Source organism: Pituophis catenifer, unplaced genomic scaffold (assembly GCF_029215685.1).
Source record: "Pituophis catenifer annectens isolate HBS135680 unplaced genomic scaffold, rPitCat1.0.hap2 SCAF_1, whole genome shotgun sequence".
NCBI lineage: Eukaryota > Metazoa > Chordata > Lepidosauria > Squamata > Colubridae > Pituophis > Pituophis catenifer.
Window position 1 is genome coordinate 233,008,554 of NW_027256881.1, and position 22,505 is coordinate 233,031,058.

A 22,505-nucleotide genomic window follows, 5' to 3' on the forward strand; every position below is an offset into this window, starting at 1 on the left:
CAAAAGGGAGATGTGATAGAAATATTAAAAAAGCATGAAAAATATGGATAGTTCTGCGGCTGCCCCTCTTTCACAATGATAGAAGTGAGAATCTCCCATTAAAACTGAATGGCAGGGAGTTTCAGGACCAACAATTCTTATTAGACACAACGCACAGCTGAACTGGAATTCACTGCCATTAGCTATTTAGACAGTTTTAAAAGGGAACCGAACACATTCTTTGTGGATTGGACTATCGGGGTACCTTCATTTTCTGCACTAGACAGCAATTGGACTAATCTGGGAGCCTTCCTTACCTTTTTATGAATTTTGTGGCCTGTATTTGTGGCCTGGTATAAATGAAGTAGCAATATTTATATAATTTCATACTTTTTAGTGCAGTTATCCATTATTTATTTAGGTTCTGCTTGTAATAGGAATGGGTAGGGCTGACTAATAAATCTTATGACCAGAAATCTTGTTCAGCTCTCCTAATATTTCAGTAGGCATTCACATATTTCTAAACATACCTTTATAGTCCGTATTATAAACTTGCTGTTTTACCAAAAGCTGGGGTTCATTTTTTCTTTTATTATTATTTTACTTCAAATTTATATACCGCCCTTCTCCCTAGGGACTCAGGGCAGTGTGCAGCCAAGTAAAAACACATAAATACATAATACATAATACATAGATTAAGAACAGATTAAAAGGAAATATCTCAATTTGGCCCAAAATTTTAAAAAACAAACGAATTTAAAATCATTTAAAATCATTTAAAAGGATTTGTTAGGCCAGCCCGGCTTGTTGAAAAAGGAAAGTTTTAAGGGAACGGTGGAAGGCACGAAGGTCTTGGATTCTTCTTATCTCTGGGGGCAGTTGATTCCAGAGGGTGGGAGCCCCCACAGAGAAGGCCCTCTCCCTGAGGGTCACCAGCCTGCATTGCTGGTGACCCAGCAATGATCTAAGGGTGCTCATTAGGGGAAGGGAAATGTTTTATACAGAATATGCATTGTATAGTTTCTCTCATGGACTGCCATATTGCATACTGTGGCAGGTTCCTACTCACGAAATGTTAATCTGTCTTGTGTGTTCCTGTGATCTAGCCCAGAATGCTCTCACTTATGAGTCACAGCTCACTGGCATTTTCCTTCCTCTATTCTTAGACCCTGCCTCTGTCACCTATATTCTCCAGCAGCAGATCCTGGGGTCCAGCCACTGGACTGTTGTTACTACAGGCTTGCAACAAACCAGCCATACCATTCTGGGTCTAAAAAAAAACATTTACTATATGTTCCGTGTACTCACAGCAACATCTAAGGCTAATAGCAAGCCTTCTCCACCCACTGAACCGGTGCAGCTTCTTGATCATGGTAAGGCACCCAAAGAATAAAGGGCAAGGAAATGGCTATTAAAATCCTACTAAAAGCACTCCCACCTTCTCATAGGAGCAAAGACAGCCGAGCTAACAAAATGCAATGAACAAAAACCAAGTACCCTCAACCCCTAATCCTTTTCTCAAATCCTCACCCTTTTCACAGCAGTGCAGCCTTTAAAAACTGCACACAGAAGCAGGAATCAGCCCAAGTTCAAAAAAGAAACCAAAGAGAACAATCTAATGATACATGGTCCATGCTGAAGTAACAGGGAGGGGAGCTCAGGATTTTAAAAAACGGGCCTGCTTGTCAAAAGGAAATTGTTCCTTTTCTGTCCCAGAGTGAGTCTGTGGGAAGAGAGCCAAAAGGGTGGGGAGAGCAAGGAGAAGGGGAAGAGGTGGTCAAGAATGGAATTGGGAGGAGGAAGAGGTGTCATCTCATCTGTTGTCAGAATTATGACTGAGGGTAAATTGATGGCTAGGAGGAAAATTTGAACTGGGGAATCACAGCTCCTTGTCTGACACTCTAATGATTACCCCAAAAATGTCTCTTTAGAATCAGAAGACTCAAAGGCTTTTATAACAATTGAAGAAAAATGTATGTTCCTACCAGGGGTGAAATGCTCCCGGTTCGGACCAGATTGCCCGATCCAGTAGCGATGGCAGCGGGTGGTTCGGAGAACCGGTAGCAAAAATCTCTGTGCGCCCCCCCCCCCCCCCCATGCCCAGCTGAGCTGCACGATCATCAGAGGCTTTTTTTTTTTTTTTTTACTTTTAAAAGCATTTTTTCTACAACTTCTTCCACCGAAAAAATGCTTTTAAAAGTAAAAAAAAAGCCTCTGATGATCGCGCGGCTCAGCTGGGATCTCAGAGGCTTTTCAAAACATTTTTTTAACCACCTCTTCCGCTGAAGAGGTTGCAGAAAAAAATGCTTTAAAAGTCTCTCTGACGATCCCAGCTGAGTTGCCTGATCATCAGAGAGACTTTTCAACCATTTTTTAAAATGATCAGGCAACTCAGCTGGGATCATCAGAGAGACTTTTAAAGCATTTTTTTCTGCAACCTCTTCAGCGGAAGAGGTGGTTAAAAAAATGCTTTGAAAAGCCTCTGACGATCCCAGCTGTGTTCCTGATCGGCAGAGGCTTTTCAAAGCATTTTTTGCATTTGCAGAAAAAATGCTTTGAAAAGTTAAAATAAAAAAAAAATGTTGGCCACACCCACCCAGTCACATTACCCCCACCACCACCAAGCCACGCCCACAGAACCGGTAGTAACCAATTTTACATTTCACCCCTGGTTCCTACTTCTTCATTTTTTCTTAGATCATGGTTGTTCCAGTTCAAAAGAATTCAGTTACCTCAGGATTTCATACAAAAGGCTGTGAACGCCTTCTTCAGAGAAACTTGCTCGTTGTTCTTTTGTTGAAATATGAAGCTGATGACAGCACTCAGGTTTTTTTGAGAACACTTGCCACTCTGAGAGCCTTGGTTTTATAGGAAAAGGTATTAGTCACTGGAGGCTCTAAATCTGTAACCACCATAAGCAATAAAATAATTTATGTCTGGCTTGCTTTGGGGTTGATCTACCTGTCTGTTTCAAGATAGAAAGTTTTCTTTCCTACCGGGGAAGGTGGATGTTAATTATTTCTATTTGTGCAATTTATTCCTATTGGTAGCTGAATATTAAATTATCAAGAGGAGTGGTCAGCATTACAAGCAGGAGTTTTTTAGTAGTAGCCCATTGTTTCTAGAATTCTGTCACAAATATGTATAATATTTTCAAACAGACCTTCGAAAACGTTTTCCTAAAAGCAGAGATTCCAAGTGGTATCCTTCAAATGTGTTGGACTACACCTCCCAGAATTCCTAGGCAGTGTCCCTAAGACATCTGGAATGTGTCCCCAAGACATCTAGAATGTGTCATATTGGGAAAAGTTGTGAAGAACATTCTTCCTACAATGCAAGTTTTATATAAGAATTGTAAGAAGTCTCCCCATTGCAGCATTTGGCTGAGATGCTATCTAAGAATATCTTTGGTACAATCTGATCTAAGAAAGATGATTCAGGCCCAGTGGCTAAGAAAAAGGAAATACAGGTAGTCCTTGACTTAGTTCATTTAATGACTGTTCAAAGTTACAACAGCACTGAAAAAAGTGACTTTATGAACAGTTTTCACACTTACGACCACTGCAGCATCCCCATGGTCACATGTTCAAGATTTAGATGCTCGGCAGTTGGTTCATATTTATGATGGTTGCAGAGTTCCTGGGTCATGCGATCAGATTTTATAACCTTCTGACAAGCAAAGTCAATGGGGAAGATAGATTCACTTAACAACTGGGTTACTAACTTACCAACTGTAGTGATTCACTTAATAACTGAGGCAAGAAAGGTCGTAAAATGGGGCAAAACTCATTTGACAAATGTCTCACTTAATAACTGAAATTTTGGGCTCAATTGTGGTTGTAAGTCAAAGACTACCTGTATAGGGAAGTGGCATCGAGGATAAACTTCATTTAATATACAGTTCAAGGAAATTTAGCCCAGCAAATTAAGAAGCGTGAAATCTCTCCCTGCAGTGATTATGTAGAATTTCTTGGATCTGTGCTGGGGCTCTAATGTGATGGGCTGTGTTTCCAGGTCCATACATGGCAGAGGCCCCTATAATCTTGGACAAGCCAGATGTGGTGTATGCAGTAGAGGCACAGTCGGCTTCCATCACTATAACTCTCAACCACGTTGAGGCTGCTGTCACCTGGAGGAGGTAGGTCATCCACCCAATGTATTTTAAGTCTACTTCACACTTGCACTGGTGAGGTGTGCAGGAGACTCGGAAGCTGCTAGAGATGACAGAACAACTGTTAAGCATCTTTGCAGAAGAGAGGCAATGGTCCAAGGAAAGATGGTGCAATAGTAAGGGTGCTTTTTAGGGTCTTAAAATATAGAAGAATCGTGAATTGTGTTCTTACTGCTGAGCTTTCATACATACAAAGCTTCAAGCCTTTTCCATATTGATGTTTGTCTCCTTACTATAATTATCAACTTGAGGTTGTTATATAATGCTTAGCAATTGTCCCCCCACCTCATCTTCCCCTTCACCAGTAGCCAGCACTTTATTTAGCCAATCAAAGGTGGAGTGCCAAAAAGTGGAGCTAATTACATCCCACGTCTGTTTTTACACTTTTGTTAGCTTTTTATGGGAAGAAAGTGGGAAAAGCCCACAATTGTCACTACTGCTCTGTTTGGCACAGAAGAGGGGTTCCACATTCTTGCAGTCAAGTTACTGTGGCTCCCTGGCTTCTGGACAGAGAGTAGAATCCCAAGGAGAGGAGACAGGATAAGGCAAGACTTTTTGCCAATTGGAAGCAAGTCCATTCTACAGCTCCAGGGAAGTGCTGTGAAGCTATTGTGCAGTGTTTCTCCAGGAGCATGGACCAAGTTAGTTGTGGAATTAATTAGACAGGCTTTTCAAGATGATTGAAAACCCTGCAAGTTTTGGGACATGCGAAAGGAGAAGTTACAAATAGGTTCCAGAGTCTAAAGTCAAATGACGATAGTTGTTGACATTGGTGGAAGCCTGCTGCTTATGGAAGAGGCTCAACAACAGGATGCATGTTGAACACAGTTGCTTTCTATCAAAAACTCTTCTTCCTTCTTCCTCCCAGGGCTGGCATGGTGCTCAAGGATGGTGATCCCAACTGTGAGATGAGCATGCCTGATGATGATCAGCACACCTTGCGATTCCTCCGGGTGGGAAGGGGGGATGTAGGGGAAATAACCTGCGAGGTGAGCAACCAGCATGGATATGATCATGGCTTCATCAGCATGGAGCTGGCAGGTATGGGAGATCATCCCACTTCACTCCATCTGAAGCCTGTCCCATGCCCTTTTTTTAAAATCAAGTTATTAGGAGATGGCTGCTTTTCAAAATATTGTGTAATGCATAAGTTGGGTTATGGCATGCACACCCTACAAACTCACGTCACAAGGACAGACTCACCAACTATGAGAAATTCCTGATCCTGTTAGTTAATAAAGCCCTGACCTTTCACACATTGCAGGACAATACTCCCCATGGAAAGGAGTGAGAACTTTTCTGGCCAACTTCTCTTTGCTCCAACTGAGTATGTGTTTTCTCTTTCCAGAGGCACCACGTTTTGAATCAATCATGGAAGATATTGAAGTTGGAATAGGTGAAACACCACAGTTTGCAGTGGTAGTAGAAGGCAAACCACTTCCAGATATTATGTGGTATAAGGTGAATATATGTCCAATTTTGAGAAGAATTTGGGGTTAAGAATACCTGCAGAATGTTCTCAGATTTTAAGAAGTTCTTGATGATGCCTCTAAATGTTAACTAGCAGGGCCTATTTCCTTCCCAGATGATTTTATATGCATTCATCTTAGTTCATTCCAGATTTTTTTGGGATTGGCATAGTTTTTATGTTAACAGTCAGGCTGAGCTATTTCATCACCTGTCCTATCAAAATACCAATATAGAGGAAGTGTTATTTGATTGGCTTCTAATGCCAATAATAATGAAATAGTGGAACATTAACCAAACGGGTCTTACAGAGGAAGAAATAATGAGTAAAAGATGTGAAAGCCTTTAGACAGTGGGATTCAAGGAACCCATTTCCTGCATCTCCCTAAAGAACAGCAGATGTGTGAGAGCAAAGCAAAACAATGTAAGTGTTTGGTCTTCCAGACCAGGGGTCTCCAACCTTGGCAAAGTTAAGCCTGGTGGACTTCAAGTCCCAGTATTCCCCAGGAAAGCAAAGCTGGCTAGGGAATTCTGGGAATTGAAGTCCTCCAGGCTTAAAGTTGCCAAGGTTGGAGACCTCTGTTCCAGACTGTTTTTTTACAAGTCCTTTGTCTCCCAAATCTTTAGAATCAGGTGCTCCTGACTGAAAGTAACCACCTGAGCTTCGTATATGAGGAAAGTGAATGCTCTTTAGTTGTGCTGAACACAACAGAGCAGGACAGTGGGGTCTACACATGTACTGCACGCAACCTGGCTGGAGAAGTGTCTTGCAAGGCTGAACTTGTGGTTCATGCAGGTATGTGATACTAATAGGGATGAGCTCGTTGGAACCCTGGAGACCAAGAATAGGCAAACAGCTTTGTTTCCCAGTTGCTCCTGGACCATGATAGATATTAGGAAAGTTTTTTTTTCTTTCTATTAAACTTCTATACCGCCCTTCTCCCAAAGGACTCAGGGCGGTGTACAGCCATATTAAAACACATATAAACTCACAAAATTTAAAAACAATTTAAAACGAATATATAAAATTTGGCCCACAAAGTTAAAAGCTAACAAACACCCGATTTAAAATTCATATTAAGCCAGCCCGGCCTGTTGGAACAAAAGAGTCTTAAGGGCGCGGCAGAAGATACGCAGGTCAGGGATCATACGAACCTCTAGGGGCAGCTCATTCCAGAGGGCAGGTGCCCCCACAGAAAAGGCTCCCCCCCTGGGTGTCGCCAGTCAACATTGTTTGCCCGACGGCAACCTGAGGAGTCCCTCTCTGTGGGAGCGTATTGGCCGGTGGGAGGCTATCGGTGGCAGAAGGCGATCTCTAAGTCTAAGCTTTTTGCTGCTCTAATCAGACCCAGTGTTTTTGAGGTCAGTTATTGAAACTAGATGCTCAAGACTGGAATTTGGAAGGCAAAAGTTCCAATTATTTTTATTAAGGGCAGAAGATTAGGTTTATGTGGAAAAACCTAAAATGTCTTAGTTTTACCTGCAGAGTGACTGATGACAGCTTTCTTGCATATCTCTCCTTTACCATTTTGATTGATTTTCAGCCATACCAGATTCGGATGCTGCACGAGCAGCAGAAGAATCACACATAGCCCGCCGTCTTGCTGACTATTATGATGTCCACGAGGAGATCAGCAGGTGAGAGAAAGAGGGAAAGAAAACGAGGAAGATAAAACAGACAGCAACTATGACTAGTTGGATTGGGACTTTTTTAATAGGATGGAGATGGAGACAGGTTTAGGCTAAAGCCAAGTAAGCACTGGCCTAGGACTCCAAAGCTTAGGAGGTGCCAACAACCCCCCTCCTTCCAAATTAGTCTAAAGACATAAATCAGTGGATGGCAGAGCTATCAATCAATGTGACACATTAATGAATGTGACACATTGGAGAGAAAAATATTTATGTGATACCCTTCAGAAGTTTCTTAGTAAGGGCTGGATAACCTGGATTTTGTTCTCTTCTAAGCAATGCTCCTCTTTCTGTATCAAATCTCCATCTAAATTGAATGTAACCTTTTGCTCAACTTCCCCATCTTTTCACTTCATCTTCCACTTCATTGGCATGGAGCCAGAGTAGAGTGACATGGCTTGGCAAAACAAGCATCAGCAAGAAGGAATAAAGTTGCCTGATGTTTCACGATGTCCTGTTTTCTAGGGGAGCCTTCTCATATGTGCGGCGAGTGATCCAGAAAAGCACCGGCTTGGCTTTTGCTGCAAAGTTTATCCCATGCCGGGCCAAAGCCAAAAAATCAGCCCGTCGTGAGCTTGGTATTTTAGCTCAGTTGGACCATGAACGTATTGTGTACTTCCATGATGCCTTTGAGAAGAGGAACGCCCTCATCATCGTTACCGAGCTGTATCCTCTTTCATTTATATTGATTGTTTCCTAGAATGATTTGATTGCTTATTTGTACCCTATGACTATCATTAAGTGTTGTACCTTATGATTCTTAACAAATGTATCTTGTCTTTTTATGTACACTGAGAGCGTATGCACCAAAGACAAATTCCTTGTGTGTCCAATCACACGGCCAAAAAAGAATTCTATTCCTATTCCTATTCCTATTCCTATTCCTATTCCTATTCCTATTCCTATTCCTATTCCTATTCCTATTCCTATTCCTATTCTATTCTATTCTATTCTATTCTATTCTATTCTATTCTATTCTATTCTATTCTATTCTATTCTATTTGTAGGGCTGTGTAGGCAGTGCGATGATGTGGGCAATAGCCTATTTTGGTATCATTTGGGTAGGAGTATATGGAGAACTCCTGGATATGCTTTCTCTGGTCCCAACATTTCTAAGCATCTGTAATTTAGGATACTGCCAAGGGAAACGGGTCTCTTCTATAGGAAGCCATTGACTTTTTAAACCTACTGTTTCCTTTAATGGACTCTTTAGCTGCACTGGAGAAGAACTGCTTGAGCGCATTGCGAGGAAGTCCTCTGTGAGTGAATCTGAAGTAAGTGCCAGCTCAAATAATCGATATAGATTCTGCGAAGCATTTCTACCTGTTCATTGTCATGGGATTTATTAATTAAAAAAACAAATTACCTCAGTCTTTGCCAATAAAGCATCCATCCCAAGTAGTTGGCACTAAATTGAAAATGCAAAAGAGCCTTTGTGCCAAATCACAATATAAACCGTGCAGATAATCTTCCTGCGTTAGAATATATTCAGGATTAATAGATCTACAGTAATCATCAATTAGTAAATTAAAAAAGATGTTTTATCTTGTGCAAAAAAGAGAGAACAAAAAAAAATACTAGATATATCACTTTAACACATATATCTTAGAGAAGATCCAATTTCTGAACACCGCCTGCTCTACTTTCAGTGCCAGGAAGACCTGGCCAAGAGCCCAAGAGGGATCTTAATTTTGATGTGGCTTTTAAGTATCCAGAGTCATTTAGGTCTTAGGTTTTGGGAATGGATCAAAACCCCTTGGAATTGTTGTTCCCTCTCTCTCTCCCTTCCTTCCTTCCTCCCTCCCTCAACTTAGTCTTGACTTCTGGTGACTGCCTGGCCTATGCAATTTTCCAGCAATATTTTTCAAAGTGATTTGCCATTCCCCCTTCCCAGAACTGAGGAAGAAGTGGCTGGCCTAAAGTCAGCCAGTCCCCTGGTTTCTAGTCCAGTTCCCTTAAACACTACACCAAAATGTCTTTTAAAACTGGTACTACATATTGCAAAAGTTAAAAAAATAATGTTAGTAGAACTTAAGCATTAAGCATTTAGGCTATCTCTGCACACCTAAGCCGCACATTCTCTCTCAGTCAAGATTATGAATGTGATGAGAGGGATTGCGGTACCATCTCTCATGCCGGATGATGCTCCCGCCACCATAACCTCTGCCTTGTCATGATTGAGGATTGGCTTCCTGTTATTCGCCTCTGACTAATCCACAACAGTAGTTCAACTTTTGGTGACTTCATATGAATTACATCCTATGAATGGAAATTTAGAGATGGAGATATTTAGTATTACTGAGGACACCTCATTTTGAATTTTGGGCAGAACAGCACTCCATTGGCACTAACTTTGGAAAGGTCTCGCCAGATAAACCAAAACTAGAACAGCGGTCCCAGTCTAATTGCAGGCAGGTTATCCAAAAGGGCACGGGTGTCAAATTTGTGGCATCACGTTGCCATCACGTGATGTATTGCGATGTTTCTCCCCTTCACGGAGCTGGGGTGGGTGTGCCCTACACGTGACGCATCCAGCTCGCCGGGCGCCAGTTTGACACCCCTGCAAAAGGGTAATAATGCAGAAAGCATTACTTCATTCCTCTTCTTCTCCTCCTCCTCCTCAAGGAAAGGGTTTCAGCTAGGCAATCAAAGTAAATTCATCACTAGCCTCAGCACAAAGTATTGGATGAGTGAGGGATAGGAAGGGGAAGCGCCTGTTTGCTTAACAGTGAACATGGAGTTATGCTTGATTAAATGGACACCTCTAATGCCATTGGGTTGTTGTTTTTTTCAATTCTCCCTGCAGATCCGCTGCTACATGAGGCAAGTCCTGGAGGGAATTTGTTACCTCCACCGCAATGGCATCTTGCATCTTGACATTAAGGTGAGTCTGTTCTTATTTCTAGGGCTATATTGCCTTAGATAATAGTATGGGAGGGTGAGAAAGGCCACAAACAAAACCCAAACAGGGTGGTTTACATCTTTTGTTCATTTTCTAACATTCTTTTCCTTTGGAGCTTTTTCATCTCCTCTTATGGGTTAGTGGGGAAGCAACAGATTACTCCTACTGCTAGATGTATGATCTGATTCCTAGCAGAGGCATCTTAAATCAAGCAGAGAGGGCTACAAATTCCATATCCCTGGCCTATCCTTTTAACAGGACTGAGCACAGTGCTTGGTAGGAGTTGTAATTTGAATAGAGGCAAAAAAGAACAGGTCTTGAATGGCTGGAAAAAAATTAATCAAATTAGCTGCTGTTGTGCAAGCTTTTGCTTTTAAAATAAACCTTATTGAAATTTTGCCTCACGTCTATCAAACAGAACAAAGTGGGCCTTCAGGAACAGGGGCATTGCAATACTCTTATCATTTCAAGATGGCAACCACTTTTATGAACCATTGCCTCAAATTACATTGCTAGAGTTTGCAGAGAAAAGCTAAATGGATATGTAGGAAGAATTGAAGTATGTGTTTTCCTTTGCCAGTTTGGCTGCTGTCTGATGAATGGTAGCACTGAAATGGAATCACCATGTTATTCACCCATGTCCCATTTTTTCTTCCTATAAATGTTTCTAAGAGGACAGGATAACATAGAAATAGTATTTCAGCTGTCATAGGAATTATGCCTCCTGTGGCAAGTTGGCATTAATTTGTATTTACTGGCAAAATTTCAGGGAGTTCTGAGGGAAAAAAAACAGAATTCGTGAAGGTTGAATACAATCGGTAGAGAAAGCAGTACATCAACATTTTGGGCTAATGTTACACATTTGGAATTTCAGGAGCAGATTTTAGAATTAGTCAAACATGGTTGACATATAAACATGGCCAATCATAAATAGTTTTCTTTTAGGAAAGAAAACTAAGGCTTTTTCTTCTGGTTTTTTTTTTTCAGGTTTTCTTGCCTATGGCACAATTCACAGTTTTGGACTTTTGCTTTCTCATTATCAGATTTTTGTGATATCAGAAATGGAAATGGTAGTGTGGATTTGGAACTGTTAATTGGCCCTGAAGCAAGGAAAACGAATAGTTCAAAAGCATTTTTGTCAGATTGCAGGAGCTCGGATTTTTCAGCATACTGGGTGGGGGGGGGAATGAAAAGTGGCTTGATAAGGGAGTTTCTGAGGTTTTCTATAAAAGAATGTTTGGCATTAAAAGTTTTAAGGAAGATATGGAAGAAACAAAATCCGTGATAATTTCTATTACTTTCTCCAATTTTGATCAGAAATAGAGATTAATCAGGTGGTGAGGATTGAAAACAAAATAGTTTTCCTTTTTCTAGTAAATACCTACAGTAACATTGGCTGGACTCCCATCTAAGAAATGCACTTTTATCGGTGTCCATGGGATGAATAATACAAAGAAGGAAGGCTGTAGGAAATCCTCTGGAGAAGGAAGTAACTGTGGTAATCTCTGGTCAGCTAACAGGAATCCAAGGTCTGGTTTTGACTAGAATGCTATTTTAAATTTTTAATCTATTTCCATTTTGTTTTTCCTCTATAGCCTGAAAACCTACTGCTGGCTGAACCAGGCAGTGATCAGGTGAGAATCTGCGACTTTGGCAATGCCCAGGAACTGACTCCAGATGAACCGCAGTACTGCAAATATGGCACCCCTGAATTCGTTGGTCCTGAGATTGTCAGCCAGAGTCCTGTGTCCGTGGTCACCGATGTCTGGTAAATTGGAGCAACTACACACTGTGATGTTTATTTTTGTATACGTCCCTGAATATACATAGGGAGAAGGGGCTTAAAGAGCATCATCTAGAGGCCTTAAGATATTGGAAAACAACTACAGTTCAGAAAAGGTTCTAGCGTGATGACCGCTTAGGGCGACGTTCTTGTATTTCTTCCTAAGATTGCTAGCTTCATGAAGAAGAGCCAGCGGGATGGAGGGGGTGGGAGAAAATGCCAAGCTGGCTCAGTGCCACAGATTATACAGCATTCATAACTTCGCCTTCGGGGTGACATAAATCAGGTTTGTATGTCAGAACTGAAACTGCCTTGGGGAATGTGAGACTAGATTGTGGAATTAGATCATGCTACACAGCATTCTTCACCATGCTAGAGTGTGCTTGTTTGAATTAAGAGTTGGCTTTTTTTCTTCTTCAAAACCTTTAAAAAACCCCAGGACTTCTGAGTTTATATTGATCAGCTTTTTTAGATGCCATTACTAGATGGTCTATCAAAGCAGTGAAATTCTCTCTCTCATCTCTCTTTACAGGCCTGTGGGAGTCATGACCTATCTATGGTAAGCCCCAGGTTTGGGGAGTTAATCCAGGACTCAAAACCTTTCCACCTCCCATACAATAGTGAATAAGCAGTACAATGAGTAAGATTGGGGTATTCCTTGTTAATCTGATTATAGTCTGGCCTGGCATTCATTTCTCTTTGGAGTGTTCTCATGCTGCCGATTATGGCTTAGGGAAACCTTACCTTAGTACCTTATACACCTAGAATACGACATCCAGTTTTGGTCACCACACTATTAAAGAGATGTTGAGACTCTAGAAAGAGTGCAGAGAAGAGCAACAAGGATGATTAGGGCACTGGAGGCTAAAACAAATGAAAAACAATTACAGGAACTGGGCATGGCTAGTCTAGTGAAGAGAAGGACCAGGGGTGACATGATAGCAATGTTCCAACATTTGAGGGGCTGCCACAGAGAGGAGGGAGTCAAGCTATTTTCTGAAGCACCTGAAGGCCAGACAAGGAATAATGGATGGAAACTGATCAAGGAGAGATTCAACCTAGAAATAAGGATAAATTTTCTGACAGTGAGAACAATCTTTATTTTATTTTTATTTTTTATTTTATTTTGAATTTGTATACCGCCCTTCTCCCTGAGGACTCAGGGCGGTGAACAGCCAAGTAAAAACATCAAGTACAAATATTAAAATACAGTTAAAATATACATATATAAATTTGGCCCCATTAATTAAAAACAATAAACAAAACACTTAAAAACACTTAAAAAATTAGGCCAGCCCGGCTTGCTGGAAAAGGAAGGTTTTAAGGGCACGGCGGAAGGCACCGAGGTCTTGGATTCTCCTTATCTCTGGAGGCAATTGATTCCAGAGGGTAGGTGCCCCCACAGAGAAGGCCCTCCCCCTGGGGGTCACCAGCCTGCACTGTTTGGCTGATGGCACCCCGAGGAGGCCCTCTCTGTGGGAGCGCACGGGTCGATGGGAGATTGTCGGTGGCAGCAGGCGGTCTCGAAGATAGCTAGGCCCTATGCCATGGAGCGCTTTAAAGGTGATAACCAACACCTTGAAGCGCACCCGGAAGACCACTGGGAGCCAGTGCAGCTCGCGCAGGAGTGGTGTTACATGGGAGCGCCAGGCTGCTCCCGTCACTACCCGCGCTGCTGCATTCTGGACCAGTTGGAGCCTCCGGGTGCTCCTCAAGGGGAGCCCCATGTAGAGAGCGTTGCAGTAGTCAAGGCGAGAGGTGACGAGGGCATGAGTGACTGTGCACAGGGAATCCCGATCAAGAAAGGGCCGCAACTGGCGGATCAGGCGAACCTGACAAAAGGTCCCCCTGGTTACAGCCGTCAGATGTTCCTCCAAGGACAGCTGCCTATCCAGGAGGACTCCCAGATTGCGAGCCCTCTCTGTGGGGGCCAACGACTCGCCCCCAATAGTCAGTGATGGAGTCAACTGACTATATCGGGATGCCGGGAGCCACAGCCACTCAGTCTTGGAAGGGTTGAGCCTGAGCCTGTTCCTCCCCATCCAGATCCGCACAGCCTCCAGGCACTGGGACATCACTTCAAGGGCATCGTTGGGGTGGCCTGGGGTGGAGATGTACAGCTGGGTGTCATCAGCGTACTGGTGGTATCTCACCCCAAAGCCACGGATGATCTCGCCCAGCGGCTTCACATAAATGTTGAACAGGAGGGGCTAGAGGACCGACCCCTGAGGCACTCCACATATAAGAGGCCTTGAGGTCGACCTCTGCCCACCTGCCAACACGAACTGCGACCGGTCAGAGAGAAAGGAGGAGAACCACCGTAATACGGTGCCCCCCATCCCCAACTCTTCCAGCCGGTGCAGCATGATACCATGGTCGATGGTATCAAAAGCCGCTGAGAGGTCTAACAGGACCAGAACAGAGGAACAACCCCTGTCCCGAGCCCTCCAGAGATCATCAACCAACGCGACCAATGCCGTTTCCGTGCTGTGTCCAGGCCTGAAACCCGACTGGAACGGATCTAGATAGGATGTTTCCTCCAAGAATCGTGGAAACTGTCGCGCGACCACACTCTCAACAACCTTCGCCAGGAAGCGAAGGTTGGAGACAGGACGATAGTTGGCCAATATTGCCGGATCCAGGGACGGCTTCTTGAGGAGAGGCCTCACCACCGCTTCTTTCAAGGCGGCGGGGAAGTGACCCTCACTCAACGAAGCGTTGATAACACCCTGGAGCCAGCCTCGTGTAACCTCCCGGGAGGCCAGTACCAACCAGGAGGGACACGGGTCCAGTAAACATGTGGCCGCACTAAGTCTCCCCAAAATCCTGTCCACATCATCCGGAGTCACAGCATCAAACTCCTCCCAGATAACATTCTCAAGACTATTCCTCGTCACCCTGCCCTGATCTACCCAGTCAGAGTCCAAATCCCCCCGGATCTGAGCGATTTTGTCATACAGGTATTGTCCGAAATCCTCCGCCCTGCCTTCCAAGGGATCCTCCCGCGCTCCCGGATGGAGCAGGGAGCGGGTTACCCTGAACAGGGCGGCCGGACGATTCCCTGATGACGCAATAGAGGCGGAAAAGTAGTTAAACTTTGCCGTCTTTATCGCCACTAGGTAGGTCTTAATATGCGACCTTACCAGTGTTCGGTCAGATTCAGCGAGACTGGCCCTCCAACCACTCTCTAGGCGTCTTTTCCGGCGTTTCATCTCCCTCAGCTCCTCGGTGAACCAAGGAGCCGCGAGGGATCGACACCGGGTCAGAGGCCGCAAAGGCACGACTCGATCCAAGGCCCCACCAGCCGCCCGATCTCAGGCAGCTACCAGGTCCTCGGCCGAGTCGTGTGCCAGATCTTCAGGAATTGGCCCAAGCTCCGTCTGGAACCTATCAGGATTCCAGAACAATCAATCAATGGAACAGCTTGCCTTCAGAAGTTGTGGGAGCGTCATCACTTGGAGGCTTTCAAGAAGAGACTGGACAGCCATCTGTCAAGAATTGATATAGGGTCTCCTGCTTGAGCAGGGGGTTGGACTAGATGACCTACAAGGTCCCTTCCCGCTCTGTTATTCTGTTCTAAGAAACCTTGAAAAGCTACTCCAATTCATTGGCCCCACTCTAGAATTGTTTCCTCTATACACTGAGCAGATAAGGAAGCCCCAGACTTTATCCCACAAATGACGTTTGAGTGCCTGCTGAGGATTTGCTGACTGTTCCCTCTCCTAGTCTCACAGGGATCTCCCCGTTTGTGGGCGAAAATGACAAGACCACACTCATGAACATCCGCAACTACAACGTGGCTTTTGAGGAGAGCATGTTCACAGGACTGACCAGGGAGGCCAAAGGCTTTGTTATCAAAGTGCTGGTTAACGATCGCCTGTAAGTAACAGTTGCTGCAGGGGACATGGTGGTGTGTGTGTCTCTGTGACTCTGTGTGTGCATGTGTAGGTTGTAAATTGCATCACTTCCCCATACTGATAGACGGATAGAAAGCAAACTTCTCCCAAAGCCACAAAAAAGCTCTGACCGGGGGGAACACAAAATCCAGACGTACATTAGAAACAGTTCAGAGTTAAGAACCTGAAGAAAACAAGTGTATCAACAACTGATAACTTTCACTACAATTTGCTTGGTCACCCGTAACAGAAAAATAATATATATTTCAATACTTAATGTACAGGTAGTCCTCGACTTACGACTGCAATTGAGCCCCAAAATGTATGTTGCTAAGTGAGACATTTGTTAAATGAGTTTTGCCCCATTTTACGACTTTTCTTGCCATAGTTGTTAAGTGAACAATTGCAGTTGTTAACTTAGTAACCGGGTTGTTAAGTGAATCTGGCTTCCCCTTTGACTCTGCTTGTCAGAAGGTTGCAAAAGTGGGTCACGTGACCCCCGGGACACAGCAACCGTCATAAATATGAACCGGTTGCCAAGCATCTGAATTTTGATCACATGACCCTGGGGATGCTGCAATGGTCGTAAGCGTGAAAAATGGCCATAAGTCACTTTTTTCAGTGCCGTTGTAACTTTGAATGGTCACTTAAGGAATTGTTGTAAGCCAAGGACTACCTGTATTTATATACTTATTTATTGCTGTTTAAGGGGCATGATGGCTCAATGGTTAAAGATGCTTAGCTTGTCAGCTGGAAAGCTGATAGCCCAGGTTCAAGACTGTGCTATGGGATGACTCCCGTTACTTGCCCCAGCTCCTGCCAATATAGCAATTCAAAAGCATGCAAATGTGAGTAGATAAACAGACAGTACTTGGGTGGGAAGGTAACAGTATTTCGTGCAGCTCAGCATATAGCCATGCTGGCCACATGGCCACAGAAGTGTCTTCGGACAATGCTGGCTCCCTCGACTAAGAAACAGAGATGAGCACCGTCCCCTAAAGTCAGACATGACTGGACAGGGGAATCTTTTACCTTTATCTTTATTGACATTTGATCTTGTCTATCAGTAAAAAAAAGAATCAAAATTCAAGGTGTTTGAGGGAGATTTATCATGATCACCCCAAACTTTGTAACTTTCAAATGCCTTAAAAAAGCAGAGAACGTTTCATGAACTCAGTTGGTTGGAGCCTCAGGAAGGATTGGATGAGTATGTGAACTTTGTTTTCTCTCGGTTTTTCATTCTTCTGCATACTGTTGACTTCTTTTAATCAGCCTTCATCTTTTAAAATAATTTTTGCTAAATTTTGTCTGAGGTTTGGTGAACATTTCTCCAAATATATGCATGGGGATGTGGCATTTCAGAGATAGCTAATGAAGTATATAACATCCCACCTCCTCCTTGTGTATATTTTGTTCCCTCCCTTTCTATCTGGTCAGTTTTATTTTAATTGAATTTTAAATTTAAGATCCCCTGTAGTATTTTACAGTGTATTTTAATTGTATGTAAAGACATCTAGAGTCGCCTCTGGTGAGATGAGCACCATGCAAGTTTGGAAGGAAGGAAGGAAGGAAGGAAGGAAGGAAGGAAGGAAGGAAGGAAGGAAGGAAGGAAGGAAGGAAGGAAGGAAGGAAGGAGTCTTACCTCAAATGCATAATTTTTACAGACTTTTCCTTAATATTTTAACAAACAATGTCACAACATTTAGAATAATGCATTAACCAGGGTTATAACATATGCAATTAAATAAAGTCACATTCCAGTGAGAACTAAATTTTTTCCCACCCTGGAAAGTTGTACAAGGAGACATTCTCCTTTTGGTAAAACAAAAAAAGATATTCATCTGGGAATGATCCAATTGGGAAGAAAATAATCTTATTTGCTGGAATGGATCCAACTCTAACAATGTCATTCCCCTGTACTGATGAATGCCATTTAATCCGCATATTAATCTTTCTTACCTTTTCCAAATAGGAGGCCTAATGCAGAGCAGACCCTGGAACATCCCTGGTTCAAGGTGAGTCCTACTACAATAATCTGCCTCTTAGGAAAGAACTGGGGAGCCCATTTAGAGTTCTAAGGAGTCTCAGTCTCTCTCTCTCTCTCCTCTCTCTCTCTCTCCCTCCCTCCCCCTCTCTCTCTTCTATCAAGATGATTATTGACGAATGTATCTTTTCTTTTTATGTATACTGAGACCATATGCACCAAAGACAAATTCCTTGTGTGTCCAATCACACTTGGCCAATAAAGAATTCTATTCTATTCTATTCTCTCTCAAGCCCAGCAGGCTTGGGCCTCTCCCATAAATACTGAGAACAAAACCCACTGTGTCCATTTGCTTCACTCTTTATCACCCATTTTCCCTTCCAGACACTGGCCAAGGGCAAGAGTATCAGCACTGATCATCTCAAACTATTCATATCTCGCAGGAAGTGGCAGGTAAATACCTCCTAGCAATGTGGTGACAGTTCTTTGGTGGTTTCACTAGAGCTTGCCATTTTTCTCAACCAAGAATAATGGCAAGGAATGAATGAGACAGAGAAGTTCTACCAGGCATAATCCCAGCAGCTCACAGCTGCTCTTTAAGAAAAAGATGAATTCCATTTCTAACATCCATGCTGTACTTTAGAAAACTTTGTACAGAGACATGGGAAAACTGACAAATCCCAGTAAATTACAATGCTTTGTAATCTTTGTGTTCATTTACAAATTTATTAGTAACGCATGGCATTGCAGAAGCAAAAAGTCACTTTTCCTCTCCCCCAATACAATTTCTCACTCATACCCAACTGATAAGTATTCTAAATTATATTTTATTTATCTTTAAAATACGTAGTGACAGCATTCAGAGAGATATACACAAAAAGTAGCTAAATTTGATACAAAAGACTATAAAACAATAAGTTAGAAAAGTCAGTGGATAGCCACTAACTAGCAAAGATCAAAATACAGAACTGCACTGTTAGCTGGTCAATGATCTTCAGTTGCAAATCTAACTTCTGATGACCAGAAATGCTGATAAGTCATGTAGTTTTTACTGTCTATTTTTTATTGCACTTCTCATATGTTTTTCATGGACATCTTTAGAAAAAGTTAATGCACAGAAAGTACAAACTTTTGTAAAAGACATGTTTACTTTTTCCAAGGCTGACCAAAATTGTGTTGTTTTAAGAATGGGTAGTTTATTCTATTTAAATAGGTCTTGAAAAAATATTTTAGCCTAGCAAATATTTTACCTGCTTAGTCTGTACAAAACAGGATGGGGGATACTATTACTGGATAGGCACAGCAACCAAAGAGGTAGAAGATTTATATATTTTTGTCAGAGTTCCTGCTCATTCTTTCTTTTTGTCCTTCCTATACTTTTTTTTTTACACAGCGCTCCCAGATTAGCTACAAGTGTAACATGGTGCCACGACCTATCCCTGAGCTTCTAGAGGACACATCCACACACTTATCTATTGCTGTGCCACGTCTCCTAAAGGAAACATCAGTCCTATCCTCTTCTTCAGATTCTGATGACCCTGAAGAGCTGCCCTATATTCCCATGCCCCACCAGCCTGAATTTTCCGGTTCTCGCATGTCCCTGACTGAGATTCCCACAGAGGAGGAGTCTGTAGGTCCAGATGGGGCTCCGATGGAGGAGGATACATCCATGGATTGGCAGGATGAAGAGCAGAGAGGAACCAAGAGAAAGGAAGATGTAGAGTCATCTGTGAGGAAGCATAAGAGCAAGTTGCCCCAAAAACGTTCCACGGAGGCTGAAGCACTGGGCTCTTTTGAAGAGGAGACTAGTGACGTCCAAAAAAGGCCAGAGAAAAGGAGAACACTGAAGAAAGGCTCCAGCCTGGAGTCTCCAGACACTTCTGACAAAGCCTCACAGAAGGGGGGGTTGCGCCGAGGCAGTTCTGCAGATAGCGCCCTTTTGCTCAACCTTCCCTCAGATGAAGCTGAGTCCCCCTCACGTCCAATCTTGACCAAAGCATCCTCCATGGAACTGCCCCGTCGCAGCCCCAGCCCTGGCACATTGTATCATAGGAAAGGTGGCCTCCCTGAGGAAGAATATGCTCAGCGTCTGGAGCTTATGCGCCAGCGCTTACTGCGAGGGAGTCCTGTTGATGGCAAACTGAGTGGCTTGCGAGGCCCCCTGTTGGAGACCCTTGGCCTTGAGAAGAAGGTCCCAAGGCCTCCCCGGTTAGAAAAACAGCTGTCCCCAGGGCATAAGATGGTGCGTGCAGCCTCTAGTGAGACAGCCCCTCAGCATTTGCCCCCAGAGGGGCGCCTCCTCCAAAAAAGTAGCTCCTTCAGCCAGGGCGATGGGGAGCCTGTCATCCTGCACCGGCGTTCTGGGGCACCATTGGAAATCCCCTTGGCACAGGCAGAGACTCAGAAATTAAAAGAGACCCCATCCCTCTCAGCACTGAATGAGTCCCGGCCTCACACACCACATGAAGCTCTCTCCAAGGTCCCCAGCCTTGAGATGGAGGTAGGAACTAAGTCCCTCACTAGGTCTAGCCTGAGGAGACCTATCCCCAGACAGTCTGAGGAGAAGCCATCAGCCAGATTTGCCAAACCTGATACTCCAGTGGCTGGGAAAGCCATGAGCTCCAAACGGGAATCAATACCATCCAGGAAAATCTCACCCATCCCCGGCAGCTCTGCTCCAAAACGTTCTGCTTATGCTGATGTCATGAAGTCCTTGGCTGGTGAATCTTCCCAAATCCCTCAGAGGGAGGCCGCTGAACCTTCCACTGCTGCTCCTGAAGGCGTGCCTCAGCAATCCCCCACAGAAGTGCCACCCTCTGCTGTGGTCTCCGGCAAAGAGAAAGAACTTCCCTCTTCATCCGGGCATATTGCCGACATTGACTCTGAAGAAGTCTTTGAAGCCAAATTCAAGAGAGGCAGGGAAGGCTCCTTCAGCAGAGGCTACAAGCTAATCTCCAGATCTGAGGAGCGGCACCTGGCCAAGCCCCTGGTGCAGGAAGAAGGCATTTATCGACCAGGACCAGTGGGGGCTCCGCTAGAATTTTCCAAGTCTTCGGCCCCCAAGCAGCTAGGAGCACGTTCTCGTTCAGTACAGGACTTGCATGAAGTGGAGAAGGAAGGAGGCTTCATTCGCAGAATGTCGATGCGCCTGCGTCGCACTCCCCCTGCTGAGAGAAAGAAGGTCAAGGAGGAGGACACAGGGGGTATGGGCCAGGGGCGCAGACTTTCTTGGGGCCTGGCGTCCAAGGACAAAAAGGACACAGAGGGTCAGCAATCCGAGCCTGGCTCCAGTGAATCCCCTGTCATGGCTATACGCCGGAAGATTGGAAGTAAAGTAGGCCGCCTCTCCACACATCTACGTAGCCACTCACAGCAACAGGCTGATGACGACCAGCCTGTTGCTACTGGTGACCATGCCCAGCAGCTTGAGAAGAGAGCTCCCTTTCTCTCTCAGATACGCCGTGCAACCTCTGAGGGTGAAAACCTGCGCCAGGTGGGCATCCCACAGAACCAGCTGGCAGCCCAGTCTGCTAAAGTCCCCTCCACAGAATCGTTCCAGTATGAGTCGTCTACAGGCAATGGTGAGCTACAAGTCATTACCTGGGATGGGAAGGGAAGGATTGCAAATTGAATTTATGGGCAGGCAGATCTATATCTAAGGGCATTCTACATTTTGTAAGATGAGTTTGATAGGACTCAGAGCAAGCCGCCCTGAGTCTCCGGAGAAAGGCGGCATATAAATTGAACTAACTAAATAAATAAATAAGGATTCACATCCTTCACCATATTCAAATAATCTTTATTCCCGAAGACTTATCAGGGAAGAACAATGTAAGCAACATGTTAATTTTGCAAGTATAGGCACTTTTTGTGACCACATTGAAATATTCTCCGGCCATATATAACCTTGCACATTGAAATGATATAGTCTAGCAGCTTAGCTTAGTGCGCAATACCCTAAGCACGATTGCTGAATTAACTATTTTGGGCGTTCACATAATACACTAAACCATAAATTCTCATGGTTCTCATTCTCATGGTTGATGATGGTTTGCAAAAAACTAGCCATGGTTAACACTGACACATTCAGCATACTATGCAAACGCAGTGTGATAAGCCTTCATCTGACCTGCATAGATGTTTTGTTTTATTTTTATTTTGCCATCTAGAACTTGATAGATCATTATGAGTCCTCCATGTGTTTTGCACTCTACCCCATAAGTTCCAACCAGCACAAAATATAATCAAGGATTATTCAGTCCCAAAAAGTTTTGGGAGGGCACAATTCACAATAAGAAAAATATGAGAAAATACCGGTATTTCCCAGGCTGTCTGTTTTTTGGGAATGATGGCTACCACATGCAATTAAGTAAAAGCCCAGGAGAGACTCTGACACCCCAAGGAGAATTATAAGTAGCATCTCCTGTGTTATGAATTTAGGGAAGCCAGATCTCTCTGAGCTGAAAGGTAAGAGTGAAGAACTGGGTATACAAAAGAATAAAGTATGGCTATGGGGAAGTAGAGTATATATGTAGCAAGTGTGAGTAAGCCACGGTTTCACAGATTCATCAGAAGGAAATCCAGGTTAATTCTGTGGTTCTGATCAAGAAAGAGCCAGCCCATGTTTGTTGCCC

General features: G+C 43.7%; 1 protein-coding gene across 1 annotated transcript in view; it reads left to right on the forward strand.

Moving 5' to 3' along the window:
- The window catches only part of SPEG (striated muscle enriched protein kinase), a 133,558-nt gene that overhangs the window by 93,184 nt on the left and 17,869 nt on the right, over nucleotides 1-22,505 (forward strand). Inside the window, exons 16-30 of the mRNA XM_070956733.1 lie at nucleotides 1,146-1,352; nucleotides 3,994-4,117; nucleotides 5,019-5,191; nucleotides 5,499-5,611; nucleotides 6,245-6,413; nucleotides 7,162-7,255; nucleotides 7,772-7,972; nucleotides 8,520-8,580; nucleotides 10,113-10,190; nucleotides 11,804-11,976; nucleotides 12,524-12,550; nucleotides 15,718-15,870; nucleotides 17,860-17,902; nucleotides 18,256-18,324; nucleotides 19,265-21,452. Of these exons, the coding sequence (XP_070812834.1) occupies nucleotides 1,146-1,352; nucleotides 3,994-4,117; nucleotides 5,019-5,191; nucleotides 5,499-5,611; nucleotides 6,245-6,413; nucleotides 7,162-7,255; nucleotides 7,772-7,972; nucleotides 8,520-8,580; nucleotides 10,113-10,190; nucleotides 11,804-11,976; nucleotides 12,524-12,550; nucleotides 15,718-15,870; nucleotides 17,860-17,902; nucleotides 18,256-18,324; nucleotides 19,265-21,452 (3,873 nt within the window). The remainder of the gene's footprint in view (nucleotides 1-1,145; nucleotides 1,353-3,993; nucleotides 4,118-5,018; nucleotides 5,192-5,498; nucleotides 5,612-6,244; nucleotides 6,414-7,161; nucleotides 7,256-7,771; nucleotides 7,973-8,519; nucleotides 8,581-10,112; nucleotides 10,191-11,803; nucleotides 11,977-12,523; nucleotides 12,551-15,717; nucleotides 15,871-17,859; nucleotides 17,903-18,255; nucleotides 18,325-19,264; nucleotides 21,453-22,505) is intronic.